The sequence below is a fragment of the Varanus komodoensis genome, unplaced genomic scaffold (assembly GCF_004798865.1).
Source record: "Varanus komodoensis strain SLA01 unplaced genomic scaffold, ASM479886v1 scaffold14_1, whole genome shotgun sequence".
Classification (NCBI taxonomy): Eukaryota; Metazoa; Chordata; class Lepidosauria; order Squamata; family Varanidae; genus Varanus; species Varanus komodoensis.
In genome coordinates this window covers 20,582,912-20,610,168 of record NW_025335438.1, presented here as the reverse complement: position 1 = coordinate 20,610,168, position 27,257 = coordinate 20,582,912, and the positions used below count along the sequence as shown (strand labels likewise).

Below are 27,257 nucleotides of genomic sequence, written 5' to 3'. Positions count from 1 at the left end.
ATGGGCAGACTGGTGAGGTCGCTCGACATCGAAGCCCACCAACAACCAGGGCCGAGCACTGACCGTTTTTATGATGTAGTCAGGGGCCACCTCCATCACCTTACCACTCATAACGACTCTGAGGCAGGCAATGACTCAACCATGGGACCTCCCGGCACACCCACAACCGACATCCCTTTCCTCCTCCGTCACCCCAAGCCGAATTCGGTTGTTGTGGAATCCTCTCAGGGCTGGGAAGCACGTGGACACACCTCACCTTGTGATAAGGAAGGAAGAAAAGTTGACTTCTTCGCCTGCCGGGTGTACACTGCTTCGGGTCTTGGATTACGAATTTCAAATTATGAGGCGACGCTATCAATACTTCCTTATGCAGCGCCTAAATACCATCATTGACACCTTCCCAGGCAACCAGGGTGAGTTGGCAAAAACTTTTGTTAAGGAAACTATGCAGGTGGCGGTGCAACAGCTTTCCACAGCGAGGCACCACGTTGATTCTGATTTGAGGTTGCTCGTCGGTGCCATTTCCCTCCGCAGACACGCCTGGCTGCGTAATTGTAATTTTCCTGAAGAGATGAAGCGGAGAACTGAGGAGATGCCGTTCGACGGATCCGGTCTCTTCAATGCGAGGACGGACAGTAAGCTGAAAAAGATCCATGAATCCAGAATGACGGCCCGGCGTATGGAACTGCAGTCCCAGCCCCTACGTAAGTGGTCATGGTCACGTCCGCAATACCACCAACAATTCCAACCTCGGCAACAACAACCACATCAACGCCAGCAGCACCGCAGACAGCAACCGTCCCAGCGTTTCCACGAGGGCCGCCGTCTTTTCGACACGGATCAGCGACAGCACTGATGGGACGTGCGAGCCTTTCCTCTCCTCCCAGCCTCACCCTCCCCTCTCTCACTTGGGGACTGACTAAATAGTCGGCTTCCCATTTGGGAGTCCATTACATCTGATGGAAGGGTGTTATCCCTTATCCAGCACAGCTATAGAATTGAATTTGACATTGTTCCATCATCGAATTTTATCCATTTTACACCGGCCTCCTCAGTACTATTGGATGAAATTCACCAACTCCTTACTAAGGGATCTGTTCGTCGCTTATCGTTGTCAGACAGACTCCATGGATTCTATTCTAAATATTTTACAGTCCCGAAACAAGATGTGGGTCTCCGACCCATATTGGACTTGAGAGCTCTCAGTAAATTCATAACACCAAAGAAGTTTCGGATGACCACGCTCCAAAATATACTTCCGTTGCTGGGGAGAGGGGATTGGTTCACCTCACTGGACTTGAAGGGTGCCTATTTTCATATTTCAATACATCCACGTCATAGGCGATTCCTTCTTTTCGCGGTAGGCTCTGAGATCTACGAATTCAAGGTGTTACCGTTTGGATTGGCCACTGCACCAAGAGTTTTTACAAAGTGTATGGCTCCTGTTTGCGCACACCTTCGACTATGTGGAATTCAGATATATCCGTACGTTGATGATTGGTTGTTGGTTTCCGACACTAGGGCAGGACTTTTGTCCGCCATTGATATTACTTGTGCTCTTTTACAAGACCTTGGACTTTGCATTAATCAACAGAAGTCTTCTCTTATCCCTGCACAGACGATCAACTTTATCGGAGCCTGGCTGGATTCTACGTTGACAAGAGCCTTTCTTCCTCAAGACAGACAGCACGTCATCGCTCGGTGCATCTCTCGGATTCGACGAGAAAGGACTGTCCCTGCCCGATCTATCCAAAGTCTCTTGGGACACATGGCTGCATCCATTGCCATGGTTCCACATGCCAGACTCAGACTACGTCCTCTTCAGTTATTCTTCAACGGAATGTTCTGACTACAGAGAGATCCACCTACCAAATGGATTCGGCTCCCGGCCTCCGTTCTTCAGTCCCTGTCATGGTGGACAGAACCAGCCAATTTGAATGTCGGTGTTCTGTTTCGGCCTCGGTACCCTACAGTGACTCTCGGTACCGATGCATCTCTTCTTGGATGGGGAGCCATTTGCTCCGGACTACATACCCAAGGGATGTGGAATCCCAGGGATTCCAGGAACCACATCAACTTTCTGGAACTTCTTGCTGTTTTCAAAGCCCTGCAGTCGTTCGAAGACGTGCTTCTTCATCAGGTTGTCCAGGTAACTTTGGACAACATGGCTACGGTCTTTTACTTGAACAAGCAAGGGGGAACCTGGCCCCCGAAACTAGCCCATCTGTCCATCAAAATTTGGGACTGGTGCATACCGAGAGGTATCACTCTTCTAGCAGTACATCTTGCGGGCACGGACAAAGTAGAGGCAGACCTCTTGAGCAGACATATGTCGCGGTCACACGAATGGGAACTGGACCATCGGGTTCGCGACAGACTGTTCCACCTCTGGGGTCCACTGGACATAGACCTGTTTCCCACCCGACAGAACAGGGTGTGCATGAACTATTGCTCCAGAGCGGGGATAGGACAGGGGTCGTCCGGGGACGCCTTCATGATTCCCCTGGACCAGCCTGACTTTTTACACTTTCCCGCCAATCCCCCTCATCATGAGAGTGTTGGCAAGGATTATTCACGAAGGGGCCACAGGGCTACTGATAACCCCCTGGTGGCCACGCCAACCATGGTTCTCAACTCTCCTTCACATCTCTCAGGAAGATTTTCTTCAGCTCCCTCTCCTTCCTTATCTCATTACTCAGGAGAGAGGCACGATACAACACCCAGACGTATTGTTGCTGAAATTGACTGCCTGGAGGATCCGATAACTGTATGTACTGCACCGATGTTGACACCACCAGCGATCCCCACTACCTCTACTCCACAGACTTTACATCAAGATCTGCTATATATTCTCGAATCTGCATTAAGACCGTCCACGAGGAACTCGTATGCAGCGAAATGGCGTAGATTCTCCCACTTTGCTGAATCTCACTCATTTCCGGCGTCATCGGCATCGATTCAGCAGATTCTTCAATTCCTCTTCGAATTACATCAGTTTGGACTTAAACCTTCTTCCATAAAAGTATATACAGCAGCAATTTCTCACTACCGTGGAACTGTTCAAGGTTTCTCTATTTTTTCTCAACCTCTGATCAAAAGATTTTTGAGAGGATTGGGTAGCCTCCATCTGACGATAAGGCCTTTAATGCCCACTTGGAGTCTTTCAGTGGTTTTGCAGGCACTGACCCAACCACCTTTCGAACCCATGGCGACAATCGATTTACGCCTTGTCTCATGGAAGACTGCTTTCCTAGTAGCTATTACTTCAGCCTGTAGATCATCTGAATGTTGCGCCCTTAGGGTAGACCCCCCTGTTTTGAATTTTCATAAGGAAAAGGTAGTTCTACGGCTGGATCCGTCTTTTCTTCCTAAAATTGCCACTTCATTTCACATGCAGCAGGAGATTGTTTTGCCAGCGTTCTTCCCAGCTCCTTCGAATCCGATAGAGAGATCCCTGCATATGCTGGATGTTCATTGTTGCTTAACCTTTTATAGGTCTAGGACTGAATCTGTTCGACACTCCAATAGACTTTTTGTTAAATACTCGGAACACGACCGGGGCTATCCAGTCACTTCACAACGACTTTCCAAATGGATAGTGCAAACAATTGCGCTGTCTTACCAATTGGCTAAATTGGACTTACCATCTACTCCAAGAGGTCATTCTACAAGGGCTGTGGCTGCTTCTTTGGCTTTTGCATCAGGAGTTCCGATGGAAGATGTTTGCAGAGCCGCCACTTGGGCTACCCCATGTACCTTTGCCAGACACTACAGACTTGATGTCCGCGCCAGACAAGACTGCTCGTTTGGCAGGGCTGTCCTCTCTTCTATTCTTCGCTGATGACACCTCCCTCCTCCAAGTCTGGGTAAGTTTGTTATTCTACCCTTATGTGTAATGCACAGAGGCCACGATGAAGAAGAGCAAGTTGCTTACCTGTAACTGATGTTCTTCGAGTGGCCATCTGTGCAGTCACACAACCCACCCTCTGACCCCGCTTGGTGTCATGGGTGGTCCGACTTCCTTCTCTTCGATGCTAGGATCTCTTTAGTTATTTGTCGTACCACTGAAATTTTTGGCTTTTTTGCCATTATGACAATAACTTTATTAAGAGAGTGAACGTCGGTCTTTCAAAGACTGGAAAATGGCGGACACGCCACTCCTTATATAATGCTAGGGGGGGAGGGGGAGCGAAGTTCCCGCCAAAAACCGTTAGCTGTTAATCTTTCCAGCCAAAGGCACTGCGCAGGTACAGAACTCATATGTGTGACTGCACAGATGGCCACTCGAAGAATATCAGTTACAGGTAAGCAACCTGCTCTTCTCTTTCTCTGGGTACAAGCAACCAAGAAGTTAACCAATAATATGTTTTGAAACAAAGTTAAGCAGAGAGCCCTAAATGATCCAGGCAGTTATTACTCCTTTTAGATCAGTTTCAGAAAAAAAGTCGCACTCCATGTTTTAGTAGACCAACATTTGATCTGCAGAAATCATAGTAGTTTTATATTTTGGAAACAAAAACTACAATCTATGCCAAATATGTGTGCATGTGTGTGTGTAAAAACCAGGATCCTGTCAAGGCCATGTGTTTGCCTTTTTAATCGTCCAGTCTTAACAACTTTGGAAGAACCACTGTGACCTTTATGCACAGTTTTGGGGGGTTTTTTTCTTTTTTGTCTCCCTTCCCCCACTTTTTTTGCTTTGTTACATATTCATGTCCATTAACTATATTTTTAAAGGTGTAACTTAACATAATTAGTTTGTCTATACTCCTCACTAGTCAGACCTCATCTGGAATAGTGAGTCCACTATTAAATCTGGGCACCAAGATTTACGAAAGATGCAGAAAAAATAGAAATTAGAGGAGGACAACAAAAATGATTTAGGGTTTGGAAATACTGCCCTATGAGGAGAGACTGAGAGAACTGGGCAAGATTAGCCTTGAGATGAGAAGACTGAGGGGGAACATGATATTCCTCTTTGAGTATTTCAAAGGCTGTCACAAAGAGGAAGGTCAAGATCTCTCCTTACTGATACCAGAGTGCAGGATACAGAATAACCAATTCAAGCTGCAACAACCCAGATTCAGGCTAGATATTAAGAAAAGCTTCCCCACTGTCAGAGCGATATGACAGTGAGACCATCTGCCTAGAGAGGTGGTGGGCACACTCACACTAGAGAAATTCAAAAGGTTACTGGACAGCCATCTGGGTGGGATGGTGTAAATTGTCCTGCAACAGCAGGGGGTTGGACCCGATGGCCTTCATGGCCCCTTCCAACTCAACTCTTCTATGATTCTATGATAATTTTCTCATCAGCTTGATAATACTAGGTATGAAAGAATAGTCTTCCTTCACTTCTGTTAGTATATAATGGACAGTATCCAAATAACTGTGGGGGATCAAAGATTGCATTTGTTCCAGCACAAAAACAGGGATGCAGAAGCTCAGGCCTTGGGTCCCTATCCACTCTCCTGAGTTTGCAGTTCTCTGAGTTGCAGAGTCCCCAAGAGGACCGTGTACCCTTATCCTGGTTATTTGGTGGTTTCTCAGTTTTTACCTATTCCAAAGGACAGCAGAGTACCCAGCAGTAATAGCTTTCAGCTGAAAGCTGAAGGGGCAGGTATTTTTAGTTCTGTTCTTTATGTCTTTGGTACCACCTACCACTGGAATGTTGTCCTTATAACTTCTCCAAAGTGGAATTCAACCCTTGGGATGATTATCTTTCTCTTCTGATGTAACACTCCTAACACTCATGGCATAAAAGAACACAAAAAGTGTCCTGTGGCCAAGCTTACCTCTTGTTTTCCTCTGTGACCAACCAGTGCTTCCAGGAAGGCCATACACAGGGCAAGAAGGCAATGCCATTCAGCTCCAGCACCTGTTGCAGGGTAGCATGGTTACTATAGACGCCCCGAGGCTTCGGCGAATGGGGCGGCATAAAAATGTTTTAATAAATAAATAAATAAATAAATATAAATTTGTAAGTTACATTTAGACAGTGTTCTAATAGCCATTGATAGACTTGTACTCTATGAATTAGCTAATGCCATTTTGATTAGATTCCAAATATCTTATGAGCTTAATTAATCCTTTAAATCATTCATTAAATGAATAAGAAAAATAATATTTATATGTGTATCTGTGAGCATAATTTTCAACATAATGCTAAATTATTCCAGAAGAATGGTCTGATGGCTACTTCAGGACCATGGACAGGAGACAGTAGATCACTTACTTTGTTCTTGTTGGCAACTTTATATTACGCTTTGCTTAATTAAGACTAGATGGAAACTATATTTCTCGTTCATTGCTTAGTGATTTGCTTCCACTAACATCATGATATATATGATATATATTTATGCTATGCAAAAGTAGCACAAATATTTGTAACAAAGCAATATAGCTGTCAATTTCAGAATCTTACAGTAGCTGCTGATTTTCCCCCTTCTTAAGAACTGAATGCTGCTTTTTCCTCTTTATAAGGCACTGCCCCATTTTGGGTTTTGGTATAAATTGCATCATGTTTCTATTTGCACTTTTCTTATTTCACCTAGAAGGAAATGAATCTCAACATATGCCACACACATTTTTACCATTCAGAATCTAACAGAGAAACCATAAATGTTAAAATCTGTTCTAGTGTACTTAGCATATCCCAGTCAGTAGAAATACTTCTAAATTCTATTATATGCAGAATTTGTTAGTGGTTCTTGCTACAGCAGAACCACACTGCAATGAACCCAGGAGAGTCTGTTCTTGTAGATTTGGAGGCTTCTTGCTTGTTCAGGGACTCCTACATGTGTGTTCTACAGTGATTTAAGGAGACACATGAGCATGAGAGATCTATGCATCTGTGGTCAGGCCAATCACTGTAAAAGCCCATAAAACCCATGAGATACTAGTAGTCTCGTAGGTAGAAATGGAGACTGTCAAGTATCTTCACATGCTAAAATAAAAGCCTGCAAGCATTCAGATGAAAATTCCTGGTCTGACAAAAGTTTTCTGTAGTAACACCATGTAATTCTGACCATTTCTATGACTTAATCATGTTGATTCCATTACAGGAGATCAGTCTATTGGAGCTGTAGTTAATTGGCAGCACACAAAAAAGCAATGGACTTAAAAGAGTAGCATTTATTTTGTAGCTTGAACTCCTGGTTGCTTAATTAATATGCCAGATGATTAACTCCTTGTTCCTCAACATGTGCACCATCTTCTGTGGACTAGATGTTCATATGGAGTCACCAATGTGCAAATGAAGTGATGTTTATTTTATTGACTTATTTCATTTTTATACCATCCCATAGCTAGGGCTCTGTGTTTTCTTCTGAGAGTTAGAAATTGCTATTGTGTGCACATAGCAATTCCCTTTTGTATACATAATGACATGCCTATCATAAAAAGAACATGAAATCCCCTGTACACATTAAGCTGCATTTGGACATTGTGGCCCCATGAAACTTTGCATCGTCTCCATTTAACAAGAAAGATTTCACTGATTTCATGGAAACCTGCTTCCAAATTAGTGTGGTATAACATTAGCCTCAGATCTATCCATGTGATTACGTAGACTTCAATCCTAGTATTTAGGAATAGTAGGACTTTAGATTAGGCTATTAGATTATACATACTTAATCTATTAGACTACACATAATTTTTGTCTTGATTACACCACAGCAACTCAATCACTTCTTATGGTATGCTGTAAAAGGAGATATCTATCATCTTGCATAGTACACAGCCACGATTCCTTTAGTTGTAATATGCATGTTTCACTTACTGACATAAAAAGATGGCAAAGAAATTAACAACTAGACTAAGGATGAAAGTTTTTATGTCATGTTTCAGTTTGAAAGAGTAAAAAAGCCACTTTGAATTACATTTCTTTTTTTCAGAACTGCATCAAGAAATGCAAGTTATTGTGGTTATTTGTCTATTTAAACATGAAACTAAAACTAAAAATGTAGAGGAGAATAATCATAATGAGAAATATACAAGAATATTTCTAAATTAGTGATCTTAAGTCAAAGCTTGTTCAGTTATATATAGACATTTACTTGGGGTATATTCTTTCTCCTCTTTCTATAGTGGCAAAGAGAAGAATCATTTCTTGACATAATCCTTTTCCACTGCCCCAGAAATACTTCCCTAGAAAATGTTTCAAAAGAGTTGGCAGCATTAAATCTCATACGATACAATGCCCAACTTGCAATTTTAGAAATTGAATAGGTGTTCAGCATTCATTTTGATTGGTCTTTGTGTATTGGACTCCTAAAGAGCTGGTATTATTTTTGTTTATTTTTTAACTTAGAAAAGTTTTATAAACTTGTAGAAAATCAACATACTACGTTGGGGGGAAAGTGTTTATTTTAACTTTTATACTGATTTAGATTTTAGAATTATCTGTTCTTTGATGCGGAAATCCTGTACAGACTAACCTGGAAGTAAGTCTGAATGAACTAAACTAGACTTACTGTATTTCTGAACAGACAGGGATAGGCATTTCATTGAAAATTACTTACCCTATGTTTCAGAGTTAATAAATAAATTTCAGTGGATTATAGCCATCACTGTTTACTGTCTTCTTAGTTGTCCTGTCTCATTAACTAGCTCTCCTTACAAGAATAATGAAGTAGAGCAGAACAAATTGCTGGCTAGGGCTGCTCCAGCTTTTTTGAAAGGCAAAGGGTAAGTTTAAAAAGGCACATCAACACCCTGCACTAACACAACTAAAGCAAATGCCTTCTTACAGTATACAGTGCATCCTACAAAAGGTATTAAGTGGAGCTTTTAAAATTTCTCCATAATTTACCAGTTGGATTAATCACAAAGACATATCAAATACTTTATATGACATCTTAAATACAGGTTATCGTACATGTTATGCAAACTTGTGAATGCATAACTAAACTTTACACTTCAGTCTTAAGAGTCAGTCTATATATGTATGTCATTTGTGTGGTGCACAGTTAATAGAACTGCATTATTTCACTCTGCACTTGAAAGTAATCATATCAAAATCTTCTCAGCCATTTTACCTGATGCACTAGATTGCTATGTGGAAATAATATTTTACAGCAGCAGACTTTCTGATATTCAGTTCTCTACATGCTACTTGAAATTATTTGTTCCTAGGAATTATATAACTTGATTTTTATATGTGTAAATCAGCTCTAAGACATGCAACTGACATCAGTTGAATTACTTCTACTTAAGCGTGCTAAGGATTTCAGCTAATACTAGCAAATTCCAAAAGTTGTCATCTTTTAAATTGTGCCTCATTTATAGCACTAATCCAAGGCCAGATCCTGCATGGTTCTTGAGCATCTCTGCTTCTGTAGATCTTTATAGGTGCTTTGTATACTCCACCAACCTGATACTCGTGCCTTACATACCATCTTTCTTAATAACTCTGGGTTCTATCTCAATTGGTTGGAATTGATAACAATTTCAGCACTTGTTTTTTGAAAAACATTTGACTGCTCATTTGATAAATTCCCACTTCACACTCTTACTTGCTCCTGCTTTCTCTGTTTATTTCTCTTTGTCTGTCTGGACTACACCCTTTTCCCCCCAACCCTGTTTCAGGTTACAGTATAGCCTCGATGTTGCAGACAGGCTGGCTGATGAACATGTTCTCATTGGGTTGTATGTCAACATGCTCCAGAACAACCCCTCACGGTTAGTGCAGGCTGGGCACGTTGGTGGGGGTCTTTAGAGGAGGGACTTTACCCTGGTGAATCCAGGTCCTAGCAAAATGCAATCTCTAAAGAATGGAGCACAAACTAAATTGACTCATTCCATTTGATTTCAGCTGCAGTGTTAAATATTATAAACAGCTGCCTTGGTTACTCTTATTACCATGCACATTGATTCATGTTAGTCTTTAAAAGGCAGACATTAGTGTACTTAAAGTTATTATACACAATTTGACCACTTAGCCTAGTAACTGACAAACTCGGCTACAAACTCCATGATCCAGCAAAGAGTTGCTTCATGCTATGAATTTTCTGCACAGATATTAATTCTTTCGTGAAGTATCTAGTTATTGTAGGCACATGATTTCACTGCATCTGTACATATTGTGAAGGCACAAGTAGCCACTGTTCCTCAGTGCATATTAACTATATGTTGATGAAGTATGTGACAATATATACTCTTCCTTACATAGAATTTATTCTGAGGAGAAATCCTTGTTGGACAAGCAACATCAAATAAAAATGCAGTATGTAAGTGCAATTACTGCAATTTTAAGATTGTCCTGGAGGTGGTTGTTACTAATCATTGTTTATATTGTGCTTTTAACATGCAGATTGCTTTCCAGTCTTTATATTGTTTATTGTCAGAGTAACTTTGTGGAATAACGACAGATATCTGACCAAAGTATCTAGTAGGTTCAAGACTGAGCAGAGATTTGAGAGCCCTGATCTCTTTGGTCCAGCATCCTGTCAACTAAACCACACTGGCTTTGCCAAAGGCACAGATTCACACATTTGTTGGAATCCATTTGAAAGTGAGGAAAGGTGAGAGTTAAAAAGGGTTATGAAGGCTTTTATTTGCCTACTTTGCTACTGCTACACAGCAGTGCCTAAGATGGTGCTCAAAAGCAGTTGATGAAAGGTTAATTGAAAGCATGCTGTCATCTGTCCTGCAGTGCCCTGCAAAAGCCAATCATCACATTCATTATGTATTCAAGATGTAGGATCAGGAATGAAACTTAGTACTGGATAATGTGTGGTCCATTTTCCCAAATGGTTTCAAGGGGCTTCTGCTTCCATGTATCAAATATTCCTGGTAAGCTCCTTGTAGTGTGACAGTGTAGGGAAGATTTTCATTAATAGTTATTTAATTGATGGGTTCTCTCTGAACAGGGTTGTCATATAGCAGGCCTTTTTCATCCATCATGGGAATATCCTACTCAGAGTTCTCTGTCTCTAATCCTGTTAGCTGTAACCATTGCATATTGTTCCTCTTATCAGTCAAATTCTGATGAGTTCCTTTCCATTTATCCTGACAAGCTTGCACTGATACAGTTAAACATGTTCAATAGGGAGAAGAAATTGGTCAATGACAAGTCTTTGATTAAGGCCTCTGAAGTTTAGAAGGGTAAATGAAAAATAAAGCCCTTGATCATTCAAATAAATAATGTTCAAATGGAAACATCTGATTATGTACACTCAAAGAATTCAGTTTTAACTTATTTGATTTTAAAAGAGTATCAGGCATTTATGCAGAATACCTCTTTGACTTTGATAGGCAAAATTAGCTAAGGGCTAACAGACAGTCAAGTGTTATATAATGCCTAATGCCACTGAGTGATGAAAAGCATACTTTTGAATACTCAGGGCTCAGCCAATACAAAAGGATCTGTTGTACCTGCAGATTATAGTTTGTGTACATAGTTCTGCTCATAGTTTTTGTAGAGCTATGTCACTTCTGATATTATCATTAAATGACTGGTTTTGTGAGTGGCTATGCATTTAACTGATGACTGCTTTCCAACCTGAGAATGCTTGTACCAGCCAAGCAGCAGGTTCCAGACGATGATGATGGTCCACTGTGTTCTACTTACAGCTGCAGGAGAAAGCAGATTTGAAGTTAACAATATTAGTATCAATTTAGAATATGTATTCTTAATTATAAGAATAGCTAAGTAATGGAACTTAGAAACATTTTGGAAAATTCTTCCTTAGATAGTTCCAAAAAAGGTTGAATTAAAGCCACAACTTCATCAAAAGTACTTATTTTTGCAGCTCAGTGAGGTACTACACATAACAGCAAAAATAAGGTACCATCCCCTTGTGGTCCTCAGTTAAAAACAAACAAACAAAAAAGGAATGCCTTGATAGTCTTAAAGAACTGAGAAACCTGAACAATGCAAAGCAATGTATCATCACATGAGTTAATAAAGCATTTCCAAGATACTCTAAATTCTGTGTAGACATCCTGGTCTGCATGTAATGCCAATCAAGAGCATGGATTGTTGTTGAATTGCAAGTTGTGGAATCATGGGTTGTTATGTGCAAATCATGTGTTATGACTGATTGTAAACTTTGTAACCCAGAGTTCACAATCAGCAATAGAACTTAGGTTCTCTTCTTGGGTTGTCTGTGGTTAGCAACCCATAGTTAAACCAAGTGCAAAACTCACATAAAATACCAATTCCTGTTTCAAATCATACTCTAGGCCAATTTGAACTATTAAGGGGAAATAGGGCACAGTGGCTCATTTCCCCTACTGTGCATGCCAGCTGGATTTTCCTAATTACCCTTGTTGGCACAATTGTCATGCCATCTAAACAAATACCTGCAACTATCTTTATTTAGAACCTAATTGACAGTACAATCCTATTTGTGTCTATCCAGAAAGATTAATTGATCTGGTTTACACAATCTAAATAAGTTACTGTGGCCTATTTAAATCTTGACACATGATGGGCATGATTTCCATCATCATCCCCTGGGCACAGCTTATGTCATCCAAATCTGGGTGGCATTGCTGGTTGGAGAGGGCAGGGAAACCTTCAAATAACTCTGCTGTAGCCTTTAGGTTATTTGAGGGATTCTGCCACCTCAAAGAAGACACCCTGGTTCAGATGACATAGCAAACTGTGCCAGTGAAGACAATTATGTACGGGTGCATACAACAGCCTTCATGTGCCATCAGGTTAACCAGGTTTTGTTAATGAGGCTATGATCCTGCCAAGTGGGTCTCTTAGTTTTGATTATGTGTGAACCAGGCTTTTGTGTGATCTCATCTGAATGCTCTCGGGGGCATCAAAAACATTTGGATATCTGTAGTTGCCAACTGAAGAGAGGAAAACTGGTCTGGCTTGCATCAGTATGTTTAACAAGAGCTTGATGGTGTATAGAAATTAAAAGTTGAAGCTTTCATTGCATAGAGATAGAATAGCTTGCTAAGCTTGGTACATCAGAGTTCTGTTAAACAATGCTATTTCAGTGACCACATGAAGAGTTAACAACTGGTAAGATAAATAATGTTTCAGATAATTTCATATAAATAGATATGCTTTTCCCAGAGGTCAACACTGAGATGAGCCTACATGAGAAAAACAAATGATTCAAACCATCCAAATATATGAATAAGCAAAATTGAAGTGTGGGGTTTCCAATATATTTCACAAACATTTTTCTTATGCTAATTTCAGGAATGAAATGTACTCTTCAGTCCTTGTGTTTATTTGGGCAACTGGGGATGGGAAGTAATTTGCCTTCAAATCAGAGTGGTTTGTGTTTACTGGTGTGTGGGTGTATGTTTCCTTTCGCAGACAGTTGTGGTATGACTAATTTCCTTGAGCCATCTGAGTTGATTTTGGTTGAAATAATACACTCCAGTACTCTCAGAAGAGTACCCTTGCATCAACCAAGAAATAATTAGTATTTCTCCCTGCCTTCTTTTTGTATATTGCTATACAACAAAACTTTTAGCCACAACAAATGCATCTAAGAGTAAGTTCACGTGTTCAGTTGAAAGAATAGCAAACAGTGATGAATTTGCCCCCTTGCCTTGCTTATAGAAGATAATGGACATGGCTCTGACTTTTCTACCTGCCTAGTGGATTTCTAGCTGAAGGGTCACATGGGATGCCCATGGCCTTTTGATGACTTATTTGCCCTGCAGCAAGAAACAACCACCGGTAACAGCAACTGGGGTTAAGTTTCTTCTTTATTATTCCTTTACATTTTGTCAGTAGAAAGCAATTTTCTCCTTTTTTAGCCATCTCCTTTATTACAGTCTTTTATTTTCTCCTGTAATTCAATGGGAGCGATTGGTAAATTAAAGAACAGTTAAAGGGAAGACTCCTGATTCCTACATCAGATGCTGAGATGATAAAAGACATAGTGCAGATTCACCACAGCTCCAATTCTTCAAACTTTCTTCTGTGTAAGTGAAGGATTTCCATGTATTATTCTGGGGGTAGGAGCAAAATGCCGCACTTGTAAACAGTGTTCCATTATGGAGAAAGCTGCTCCTCTCCCTTACATTAAGGGCCACAAGCCATCTATCTGCATAAAGTATGCTGTAGTGGGGCCCCTGCAGTATCTGATCCCTTCCTTTACTCTACCTAACCATAATTATGAATGCAGGTGCATAAAGGAAGAAGTATAGTTTTGAGTAGAGTTAGGCTACTCAAAACCTCTGTCCTGTGTCTTGACTGGGACAATTTTATTTTGCTGTGCTTTCCCCCCAATGAAGAAGAGGTTGGTGGACTACCAAAGCAGTAGTCCAATTGGCATGTGGACAACCCTCCATACTGAGAAAACAGGAGGTGTGGTAAGAAGAATCACAGGATTACCTGTGTTACTGCAGCTTCAAGATAACAGCAGGGTATGGAAAGGGCCATGAGCTGGATGCAAAAGCTCAGCATGCCAGATTAGGCTGGTAGACCATAAGTTCTCCATCCTGAATTAATGCATTGTTTACATTCTTCCTCGAATGTCAGGTTTTTCAATTGCATGTTTGTTCAGTTCAGAATTATATTCAATTTATATACAGTGGTACCTTGGCTCACGAACTTAATCCATTCCAGGACTCTGGTCATGACCCAAATTGGTCGTGAGCCAAGTTAAATTTCCCCATAAGGTTCAATGTAAATAAGGTTAATCCATGCTGTAACTATTTTTTTAATCAGAAAAATGTGAAGCAAAGTGACAAAGAACAACAAAGATCATGGCCATCTTCCCCCACCCCTGAGCAGGAGCACAGCCATCTCCCTGCCCCCCCCCCCCGGCACGACCGTGATTGCTCCCATCATCCCTGCACGCGCCCGTCATCCCGGCGTGCTGGGGGGGGGGAGACGGGTGCAAACCCAGGCATGCTGTGATGGGGGAGACGGGCGCAATCGTGCTAGGGGAGCGAGATGGCCAAGATCATGGTTGTGCTCCTGCAGAAAAGACAGGCATGATCTCGGCTATCCCTCCCCCCACCCCCAGCACGATCATGGCCATCTTCCCACTCAAGGGGAGGGAATGGCTGTGATCACAGTCACCACCCAATGCAGAGTTCGCTACCTGTGTCAAAATTTTTATGAAATTTTTGTTCACAACCTGATTTGGTTGTGAAGTGAGGCATTCGTGAGCCAAGGTACCACTGCATATACCATTTAAGCACATGGCTTTTGACAGGAGAAACCAGTTCTAAGTGCAGTGAAAAATATAATAAACAGTAATAAAACCATCTAAGCATGTTTTTCCCTATTCACATGTTTCAATGCTGTCTTAACTCCCAGTTATAAAACTGGGTCTTATAATGTATATGGGCCCTTCCTCCACTCTACCTTGCCCGTATAAGTCTGTATACTGATGCATAATTCAAAAACTGGTTTTGACTAAAATGTATCTACTCAGAAAAACCAACCCTATGTGTGGGTTGGAATATTTTTACCTGTGTCTCCTCCAATTGGCAAAAATGCATGGCTGAAATGGATGGACAAAAGTTGTGGTGGATTGGTCCTCCAGCTGTCTTAATTGGGGAAGTGGCTGTCATAAGCAGTTTTCTCCCTCCACCACTCTTTTTCTCCTCCCAGCAGGTCAAGAGGAGAGACTTCTAACTGCAGTCTTATGTTAAAGCAGGCCAACCAGGACTAACGTTGTGATGTAAAGGGAGCATTGCAGGGGTCACGTTACTGAACCAGCTAGTTAGAGCAGCTTCATCTAAGAAGTTGATTCCAACTGAATCTCCCTTCCCCAATGGAGCAAGCTCCACCCTCATGGAGGTTCCCACTGCTTTTCAGGTCAGATGGCAGGAACACTCCTCAATTGCTTAGCTGATTTGACCTGGCATTGAATGATAGAAAACATTAATTTATATCTCTCCCCATCTTTTCCTAGTGTCTCCCCACAAACAAAAGGTAGCCTTGGTTCTCAACAGCTCTTGGCTTATCTCAAAGTGCACTGCCCTTAGCATTTCAGCTAAGAAATCCAACTGTCTCTTCTTCTAGTTCAGATTCAGAGTCTGAGGTATTTTGGGAGATATAGGTACAGTTGCTGCAGCCACACTGCATGCAAGCCTGTGCACATAGAACCCAGTTCATTGCTGAAGTGGTCACTGGAGTTTTAGCTGGAACTTTGGTTCCTGATTGTGTGGTGTGTGTAACACTGCACATGCATTGGCCTATGAGATCATTTACCCCCTCTCATGAAAAGAACCTGTTCCCCACCGATAAGGGCATTATGATACTGGCCATTTTATTTTTATTTATATCCTAATAAAGTCCAACATGGAGTTTGCCTTCTTTTACAGCAGGCCTGATGCTGGGTTGACTTTGTTCAGAGAGCCAAAATCCAAAAATATCTTCCTTGGTCAGTTATTGCCAGCTCAAACACCAGTCATGAAAATTCAGAAGCATTGGTTCCAGGGCAGAACCTTTGAGGGCTCTCATGTTTACACTTCCATTGTGAAAGTGGGCCATTTGTTCCTAATCTGCTTTCTGCTTTTTAACCAATTACCTATCCATAAGTGGACCCTCTCCTCTTATTGCATGACTGCTAAGTTTACTCAGGAATCTTTAGTAAGGGACTTGGTCAAAAACCTTTTGAAAGTATAGCATCTACTCTCGAAACAACTCTTAAAATGTAACATTCCTTTGCAGAATCTAAGTTTATGATTCTTTTACAATAGGATTACTCCTTCTTTGTGCTTGCCATTTATTTTATTGAAATTTCCTATGAATTTATCTGGAACATATATTATGCTAATTGATCTGTAATGTACCAGTTTTCTCCCCACTCACTCCAATCTCTTTTTAAACATTTGTGTTACATTGGCCACATTCCAGCCCTCAGGTACGGAAGCCTATTTTTAGGCATGTTTTATATATTCAAGATTGGCAGTTTCTCAGTTCTTAAGAGCTCCCATATGGATACTACCTGAATCCAGTTACTTATTTTCTATTTGCCAATAAGGTCTAAAGCTTCATCTCTTATAATTGTTATTTGTCTCAATTCTTAAAAAATCCTTTCATTAAAATATTAGTTCAGACATAGGTATTTGCCCTACAGTATATGTTCTTCAGTGAAGACAAATACAATTCTTTCTAGTCTTCTGCAATTCTGAATCTTTAGCACTCTTTTGACCCAGCCAGTTTCCTGTATCTAATGTATTTTTTAATCACAGGTCTCAATGTTATTGGCAATATGCTCCTCAAAATCCACTTTTTTTCTTTGTACCTTGTTTGAGCATGTTCACAAGACACAGAAACCCACCCTGTGAATAAGGTATACCATGTGGGGTGTTCACCTAACAACCCATGGTGTGCCTGACAGATGATGGGACTCCCCATGGGTTGGTTGTTCTTCCTCATTGGTCTTTCAGCCTTCAGTATTCTGCATGGCAGAAGCTCTCTTCTCTCCCTTTCCCTGCTTTGATCAGTATTACATTTTCATTGTGGGGCGGGGGGGGGGTGTCTCAGAGCCACATGCCACTTCTAGTAACAACTGCATTGCAAATTTCTTTTCATTTACTATCTAGCCATGCAAGCTGCAAATATCCCCTTCACTTAGTTCTAGCCACAGCATACCTGTCCTCCCTTCAATCCCTGAATGCACAGATTTTAAAGAAACTTTAAAAAACCCCTTAGATATTGCAGAATGGGATGGAACAGAATGCTGCCCAAATGAGACCCCACATCAGGATTTCTTGATAGTTGTCAGGAAACTGCAACAAGTGCCCTGAACAAGAGCTATGAAAATCAGGTTGCCCTAAGATCTCCCCTTTTTGGATCAGCTGGAGACTTGCTAAGGGTTAGGATTACAGTTTATACTACTCATTTTGCAGTTTCTTTCCCAAAGGGTGTTTCAATTGACAGCTAGACAACTGAGTGCTGTCATGTGTTCACAAATTAGCCTATACGGCAGTGACAACCTTTCAAGAGCAGCTAGGGGGTTTAGCTGCTTTTGCCAAGCAACTCACCATTTCCTGCAACCCACAATGGAATCCATCTCCCAGCTTTGGATGACAAGCAACCTCTCCTGAGTTAAATCCCTAGAAAAAGCTATGGATTGTTGGGGTGGCTTGTGGCCAAAACAACAACAACTTGACTGAAACATGTTGGATTTGGGTGACATGGCAACCCACTATGACTAGTTACCCACAATGGGTGGCTGTGCCATGCACTGTCTCTTGCATTTCTCTGGTACAGGTTTGTCTTCCTCTTTCTTCTCTTTGTTTAGCCAAGACTTCAATTTTCTGCAGGAAGTCTTGTTATCTCTAATAGCTTTCTTGAAGTTGTTAATTACCATGATGGTGTCTGCTTGCACTTTGTGTTACCTTTCCTGACCTATAGTTTACATTCTAGCTGAGCTTCTGTTATTGTGGTTTAGAGTGAACCCTTCCAAAACACACACACACACATTTTGAAGACATTTCACCTTCTTGGTTTTCCCTTTCATCTTTGTTTTTACCAGTTTGTTCATTTTAGGGATATGTCCTCTTTTGAATTCAGTATGTTGATTTGTGTGACAATTTTCCATTATAAAATTAAAATTGATAGTGCTGTGATCACTGTTCTCAGTCAATTCAATAATTTGATTTTGCAGTAGATTTTGACATCATTTAGGATTAAGTTCAGGGTCACCTTCTTTCCCATGAGTGTTTTAAAGCATAACTGTATCTAGAATATTAACTCACTGTCATCACTGGAACACACATCTATCCATAGAATGGAGGTCAATTGAAAGAATCCATTACTGGAACACATTCTCCTTTGGATGTCTCTGATTTCCTTCTCCATCTCAAGATCACCCTGAAAGAGATGGCCATCAGGATGATAGCATACCTAGAATAGAATTATTACTGGGGCCTAGTATTGTGACCCAGAGTGAGATTCTGTAGAGGAATCTGGCACCTTTGAATGTTCACATTTGTTAGATAAGTTACCCTCTTTGATAATAGAGATCAACAACATCCATAACACCACCCCTCCCTGCCCTTCCTGAAGAGTTTGTATCAGAGATTCAAACATTCTACTAAATCTGTCTGTTCTACCAGTTTCAGTTCTCCTTTAAAACCAAGCAAGCACTCCCATTCTTCCAAGTTGGCCTGGAAACCTCTAACATTACCATAGAAACATGTATACAATACAGTATCCCTTTCCAAATGTTGCTGGCATGTGTATTTTCTCCTTTGATCCCTCAACTTCTGCAATAAGTTATGTTTTACAGCCCCCTTTTCTTGCTGTACTACTGGGGAGATCAGAAATATAAATGATTTCTAGAGGTACAATAAGAAAATCTTCTAGTAAAACAAGCTCTGGTCTTACAACTGCTATCAGTTTTAAATAGGTTTGTAATCATTCTGTTGAAATTAATGGGACTTACATCTAAGTAAATATGCTTTGAATTGCAAAGTTAATAACTGGTTTCAATCTGCATCCCTCAATTCATTTAGATGAAATTCTGTAGCCTTCTGCAACCTCAGAGTTGGGATTCCAAAAGACTAGCCCCTGCCCCACTCCTGTTGCAGCCATCCTAGAAAGATTCCTGTGAGCTGCCCTGAAAAGGGGTACACAAGGAACCAGAGAAGTGGGGAGACTGAGGCTGCCATACGGATTCCTCTCAGTGCCCCAGCCTCTTTCCCTTCCCTCTCCAATACTAAATCTAGATGGTCAAAAGTAGCCAGCAGGAGTCGATACATGTGGCAAAGTATGGCCGCAACAGAGATCACCACAACTACCCCTTGTTCCATGCATGTAAGCATGTAAACAATCCTATGCTTGATTAAGCAAAAAAAAAAAAAGCTCCACAGTTTTCAGCATACCTTTACCAGCCATGCTAAGAGTTATAGAATGCTTTTTCTATTTAAGCAGCTGTAGGATTACACCCTAATCATAAGTTTAATCAACAAATTGTATGCAGCAGAATCCTATATGGGTTTAATTAGATGTAAGACTCACTGTGTTCAAAGGGACTTACTTCCATGGAAGTATGTATAGAATTATAACCCTAAACTGCAATCTTATATATACTTACAGATTGAGCATCACTGAACTCAGTAGTACTTCTGAGTAAGCATGCATAGAACTGTGCTATTAGTTAACTGGTGGAGACCCATCAAGATATAGACATGGTTCACACAATATGGTGCAGTTCATCATAGCTTATTAATCCACAATGAGCCACTAGGCAGATGGGCACCACTTTGCTTATCTTGGGGTTGTCAAATCATGCAAATCCAGCAAACATTGTTTGTGTGAAGACTAAACAAACTTTTATAAACTATGATTCATTCTAAGTTATGTGTGGTTTGTCTAATTTTCACATAAATCATATTCATCAGGTTTCCATGACAGGACAACTCTCAAGTAACACCTGGATAGGCAAAATAGCAGCAGCATGCCCTACAGCCTCAACATGGGTTAAATAATCCATGGTGAACTGTTACATCATGAAAAACAGTCTAATATGTAGAAGTCAAATTTAGTAAACAAAATGGAAATAATTATAAGACTCTCAAGCAGGTCAAGAATTGCAAGTAATTTTTCATCTTTCATCCTTTTATTGACATACAATATATCAAAATACATATTGGAAAAAGTTAGTTATAATTCCCTCTTATCTGGAAGGCAGTGTGAGATAACTTAAAACTCAATACACTAAAATTGTTATCCATTATTTGAAAGAAAGACTGGGGTTTTTTTACACTTTGCAGTGACATACTAGAATGAAAATCTAAGAGGACAATCCTGTGCATGTTTAGACAAAAATCAGGAGGCTACAATGCTCATCCCCTCCCAGACAGTCTTTGTTTTGTCTAAACAAGTATACAAGTTGCACCTTAAAAGAATAAGCAAATCTGCTTTAAGCTCCATTCTGGAAGATTGTTAGGGGGAAATCCAAAATTTATATACTGAATTTGGGAATTTCTTTGGGGGGAAGGTGAATATACTTTCTGAAACGGGAATGAGATTACTTACTGTATAAATTCTACTGCATAAAGTGATGGGCAGGGCAATCCTCTAGTCCCTGAGATAGCATCCCAGGGCCCACAAGTATGGTGGATTTCTTCTTCCAAAGTTGTGATATTGCTGTGACCTTGGAAGAGTAAATTTGAAACTGAACTGTTCCTCCTCACTGCCTTTGTGGAAATCTGTGGCTGCTTCTAAGGTCACAGCAGTGACCTTGGAAGATGTTGAGATAAAAGAAAAAGAGGTGGAATGGTGGGTTGGGAGGGAGGAAGAAGAGGCCAGAATTAGCAAGATCTTAAAACTTCTCTATCTCCTGTGCTGCCCACAACATGGAAGGTCAGCTACATAAGCTAAGAGGCTTATCTAGTTGAATATATATACATATAAAAACAAGAAGGTTCGGGGGAATTTAGGGTGTTGGAGCCCTCTATTGAGTGGCAAACTCAGAGTGATCCTTTGAATACAATCTCTGGCAAAATGGCCTTATTAAAAAGCTAAGAAGATCTCTGCTAGCTCATATTTGGCTCCGATATCCTGTTTACAGCATTATCCCGCCAGATGCTTTTGGAAGGCCCCAAAGCAGCACCTGAATGCAACAGATCTCTCCCACTGCTTGGACACCAACAACTAGTTCTATTTAGCTGGCATACTTTATAGCCACTGTTAGGCCTCCCCTCCATGAAATTGCCTAGTCCCCTACATCAAGTGGTCATTGCCTCATAATTCAGCAGTGAGTCCACAACTTGGATATGCTTTATATGAAGAACTACTTTATTCTATCTGTCCTGAATCTCTTGCCGATCAGTTTTGGGGATGACCCTGAATTTTAACATTCTGAGGGAGAACACTATCTCTCTGTCCCATTTTCCGCACCATTCATAATTTTATTAACCTCTATCATGTCACCCCACCCCCACTTTTAGCCATCTTTTCTTTATATAGGTTAAGGAACATTGTCCTCTTAACCTATATATTAATGGTTCTTCCATTTTTGCTTGCCCTCCCACCACAACAGTTTGCTTGACAGTCCAAATCGTCTAGATGAAGAGCACAGACTGATCGCCAGGTATGCAGCAAGGCTGGCAGCAGAGACTACTTCTTCAGTAAGTGGCTTTAATTAGGGGGATGATGTTTTGCTTTTCCTTTCTCTCTCTTTCTTTCTTTCTTTCTTTCTTTCTTTCTTTCTTTCTTTCTTTTTTGCTGAAATGATTTGCCAAGTTGAGAGAAATTAATTCAGATAGTTGCAGTCCAGTGCATGTTACCACACTAACGATAGTCTACCACTTTCCCCTGAGATATGCTCGCTTCCATCTAATGAGCTACCTCTAACCATGCTTAAAGATAGATTAGCACCAATCTAGAGGTAATTACCACAGTTACATCTTGATGTAGCAAGTAAATAAGTCACTATCCAAAGCTCTGCAGCACTCCAAGGAGCCCTGCAGAAGCAAGGTTCATTCTGGGTTCTTTAGTACCAGAAAATGTTCTATACACACAGTGGAGAATTTCCACTGGGCATGAAGTGCTGTGCTCATCTTCTTTAGAATTTTATCCACAGTGGTTCAGCAAGAAGATCAGATTATAGCAGCTGTTTGCATTCCTTCTTCCTTTATTTTTTGTATGTAAACTAACCATAGCAAAGCAATTCTGTTTCTTCAGTGAGTTAAGCATATCCTCAATACTCAGCAGAATAGAGATGCAGCACTTTTATCTTTTTTTTTCCTTTTGTTTTATGAATAGCATATCATCTGTGTTCTGAATAGCTTTCTATAATTTATACAGCAGTTTATAATGAATCATTCTCATTCCCCAAAATTCTATTAATCTGAATTTATTTCCTGAATCATGGCATAATCCTATGTACATTTACTTAGAAATAAGTTCCACTGTGCTCAATGGGTGCAATCCTGTACACACCTGGGAGTAAGATCTGCCAAATTCAGTTTGCATGATCTATATTTAAATTACAGCACATGCTATTTCCATAATTCTGAATGCAGCTTGTCTTCTCACCTGATCCCAGGTGGCATGGCTTGCTGGAGGAACAAATCACCCTGCAGGAAATTATGGTAAGGTTATTGAAGGGTTATTTGCTCCTCCAACAAGACATGTTTCCCAGGCTCAGTTAACACAACAATGACCATGGTAATTGTATGTCCCACAAGGTAGCACCCAAATTTAAATGAGCCACCATGTCTTATTTTGGCTGTTCAAACCAGGTCTATGAAACTTTCTTCTGAATAGACATGAACAGGATTGTGCTGTTAATTAGGTTCTAATAAAGTTGTTTTAAAAGGCAGCTATAGATATTAGTAGACCACTGGGGGTTTTAAGAATGTTTTTGAGTATAATATATATTATTTATTGGTTTGTTTGTTTGTTTCATTTATCTACTGCCAAAGCTTTGAGTGGTTCAGACAAAGTATAAAAACACTAAAATATAATAGATAAAAACACTAACAAGAATTAAAATTAATTTAAAAGAGCATAAAACAATAAAAAAGACCCATCCAAGAATAAAAGAATGGCCAAGAATAAAAGACCAACAGGGCCAAGTCCCTGAATGACCAGGAAGGTCTCTAAACACCTTCATAAAGAGGGCTGTCAAAATCTGGTGCCAAAAAGATGGCAAATTTGGTGCCAGGCAGGCCACAGCAGGGAGGGTATTCCACAGATGGGGTTGGCACCCAGTGGAAGGCCACAGAGGTTGAGTGTAGTGTCCAGGTAGATAGGGGTTTGGAGAGCCACTCCAACAGGTACTGCAGTCCCAAGCCATGTAGGGCTTTATAGATTAAGACCAGCACCTTGAATTGGAACCAGAAGTATGCAAGCAGTCATTGCAGGTGGCACAGAACTGGTCTTATATGCTCAGAACTCTGTGTCCCAGCTATTAATCTGGATGCCACATTCTGCACCAATTACAGCTTCTGAACTATCTTCAAGGACAGCCCCACATAGAGTGTGTTGCAGTAATCTAATCAAGAGATTACCAGAGCATAGATCACTAAAGCCAGGCTAATACTGCCCATGTAGAAATACCTACTGACCACCAACTGAAGCTGGTAGAAAGCACTCCAAACCACCAGTGCCACATGAGCCTCAAGTGACAAAGATGGATCAAGGAACACTCCCAAGCTACAAACATGCTCCTTCACAGGGAGTGCAGTCCTGTCTAGAACTGGTTGAACACCCCATCCAGTCAATGAAATCACCAACAGCATCTCAATCTTGTCTGGATTGAGTTTCAGTCCATTAGCCTTCATCCAGTTCATCAGTGTAGCCAGATGCTGGTTTAGCACATCCACAGCCTCACCTGCTGAAAAGGAGAAATAAAGCATACTGATGGCAGCATACTCCAAAATTCCAGATGATCCCACTCAGCAGTTTCATGTAGATGTTAAATTGCATGGGAGACAGAACAGACTCTTGCAGAATTCCATGCTGGATTATCCATGGGACTGGACAATATTCCCAAGCACCTCCAAGTAGGAGTGGAACCATTGCAATGCAGTGCCCTCCTCTCCCACTTCAGCCAGCCACTCCAGAAGGATACCATGGTTGATGTGTTCCTGGCACAGGTCAACCAAGGCTGTTTCCATGCCAAACTCTGGTTGAAATGGATCCAGAAAATCAGTTTCATCCAAGAGTGCCTGAGGCTGATTAGCAACCATCCTCTCTAGAACCTTGCCCTGGAAAGGAATATTTGCTACTGGCCTGCAGTTGTTCAAATTTTCCTAGTCAAGTGGGGCTTCTTGAGAAGTGGTCTCATCACCACCTGTTTAAGGCAGCATGGGACCACTCCCTCTCTCAAAGATCTCCCTTGGCCAGCCAGTTATCCCTTCCCAGCTGGCTTTTTTGAGCTGGGGCAGCAAGGATTCAGTACTGACATGGTTGTAGGAAACTGTCCAAGCACCTTGTCCACATCCTTCAGCTATACCAAATGAAACTCATCCAATAAAATTGGACCAAACTGTGCTCTAGATAGCTCCACCAATTCAACTGCTGTAACTCTGGAATCTGACTTCCTGTGGATCCAACAGATTTTTTTTCCTGGAAGTGCCCAGTGAGTAGGTTACAGTGGGCCAAAGATGGGCTAAATATATAGTTTTTTGAACAAAAGAGGGTGAAGCAAAAACCTAATAAAAGACTGGGGGTGGCATAAATAAGTCCAGTTTAGTTTCTTTTATTCCCACCTTCACATATTTTGAACAAGAAAGCATAAACAAAATGTAAACAAGCTCCCCGTAAAATATCCACAAAATTCATTCTCACTTTGAAAGCTGGTTCTGACATTAGTTCCTCTGTAAGCTAGTTCTCTTTCATATAAAAGCATGCAAGTCAAAGCCATATTTCTAAATGATGCATGAAGCAAAAGACAAGCAATATATGTTTAGGAGGCAAATCCTATGTAATGCCATATAACTGGAGTTCACTAACAGACATGACACAACTTCTTTTGGATATAATAAAGATTTATGAATCATCATTATTTTCCACATCGTGTCATTCATATGGAGCACCATCATGCTAAGGTTAGCTGTGCTTAGGTTTTTCTATAACCATATGCTTGGCTTTAGCAATTAATCTTCTTATCTTTGATTGACTTGTGAATTATACCTCTGGTTTCAGTATGTTTGTTGATAATCTTTTAATCTTTGCAAAAGTATTCCTCTTCATGTAATGTGATAGAGTATTGAAGACAAATTGAATTCTAGCCAATTTAGATTCACAGAAGATGAATTTAAGCAAGCCAGTGTGTTGTAGTGTCTAGATGCTCAACTGGGGCCAGGAGATCTGGTATCTAGTCCCTACTTGGCCATGACAACCACTGGGTGATTGTGCCCGATCACTGGTCTTAGCCTAATCTACCTGTTGTGAAGATAAAATAAATAGAAGAGGATCTATGTAAACCACCTTAGGTTCTTTGTATAAGGAAAAATATGAGCTATAAATATAAGAAGTAGCAGCACAACTCAATCTACATGCCATATGTGAATATACCCTTGGAGTACAGTTTCTCTATAAACTGCCTGCTATTGTGACATGCTGGAAGGATCATTGTGATAGCGTCATTTTGAGATGTTCAATACAGTCCTCACAGAGCTACAATTCCCTGTGCTCGTTGGTATATGTCAGGCTAGTTCAATCAGCTTCCAATCAATTTCAGCAAGGAATGTAGGTGTCTCTGATATTATCTCCACTGCAGCAGATATATTCTCACTTTGTAAAGTATGTTTATATTTTATTTGTTTGTTTATTTATTTAAAACTTTTCCATGCCATCCCTCAAGCAAGGCATCTTCGGATGGCTCACAGGCATCTCAGGACAGGCCCACATTATGATTTAAATATTTATAACCCAACTTTTGCTTCCATAATACATCCCCAACTGGTCTCACATCTGTCAGAAATAAAATAATCAGGTGTTTAGAAAACTGACTACAAGAACAGCAGAAATACTAAAAACCAAACAAAAACACAATGTAAGGATGATACGTTTAAACCCTGTCACTGGAATTTTGCTAACATAGTAAATCACTAGTGGAAAAACAAGATTAGCTATTCCTCTTCTGGTGGAATTGTTACGTTCACAAGGTCTTGTAGCTGTTTGCATTTATGTTAAGGGATGCCTTTTGTTAGTTTGATTATGTGCACTGACTCTCATTTTTTTTAAAAATAATTGTGCTCCTTTATTATCTGTTCATTATAGTGCTGTTTTCCTGGGACTGCTGGTTTTGTTGTCTTTTGGATGATTTGGATTGGAATCCAAGCCAGAGAATAATTGCCAAGTTTCCTGATTGAAACACAGTTTGCACCTCTAAAAGAGAAATCTCTCCTGGCCAAACAGCCTTTGTCAGCCAGGGATCATGAGGGCTTGAGAACCAAAGACTGCCTGCACAGGCAGCTCTGTCAGCATGTGCAACTTCACAGTGTCCTCTGTGACTGGACTGGCTGTTGGGGTTGCGGTGGGGAAGGGGAGTGCCAGAGAAGTAGCCCAGTTAGCACAGATTGCCCTTGGAGCAAGAGGATCCTCAGGAGTTGGCAGGCTTTCAGTTTTTCCCCATGAAGCCTTTGAGATCTTCCCCTGCAAGAGACGTTATTGTTCTTACAGTGTTTTATTTTTTGAAGGAATGATTTCTAATTTAATCCAAGAGAGTTTTAAGTTTTAAATTAATCCAAGAGAGTTTACTCTCATGCTCATACAGACTATGATTTCCAGTGAAAGAAAAAATAATAATGAATGTTTTCAATGTGCAGCACAATTTTTCAGGGGTAAGAGCAAATTAACATGACTCATCTCTGTACTATAGCTAAGGTGCTTCCAGAAGGAGGGG

General features: G+C 40.7%; 1 protein-coding gene across 24 annotated transcripts in view; it reads left to right on the top strand.

Annotated features, from left to right (window-relative positions):
* The window catches only part of DTNA (dystrobrevin alpha), a 243,459-nt gene that overhangs the window by 184,336 nt on the left and 31,866 nt on the right, over nt 1-27,257 (top strand). For 11 of the 24 annotated variants that reach the window (XR_006414079.1, XM_044424046.1, XM_044424045.1 and 8 more), the window contains 4 exons: nt 8,590-8,688; nt 9,589-9,681; nt 10,172-10,225; nt 21,939-22,026. Coding sequence is in view for 23 of the 24 variants with exons in the window: in XM_044424046.1 (XP_044279981.1) it covers nt 8,590-8,688; nt 9,589-9,681; nt 10,172-10,225; nt 21,939-22,026 (334 nt within the window). In the remaining variant the exon portion in view is untranslated. The remainder of the gene's footprint in view (nt 1-8,589; nt 8,689-9,588; nt 9,682-10,171; nt 10,226-21,938; nt 22,027-27,257) is intronic. The other 13 variants (XM_044424038.1, XM_044424040.1, XM_044424037.1 and 10 more) reach the window with 6 other exon arrangements.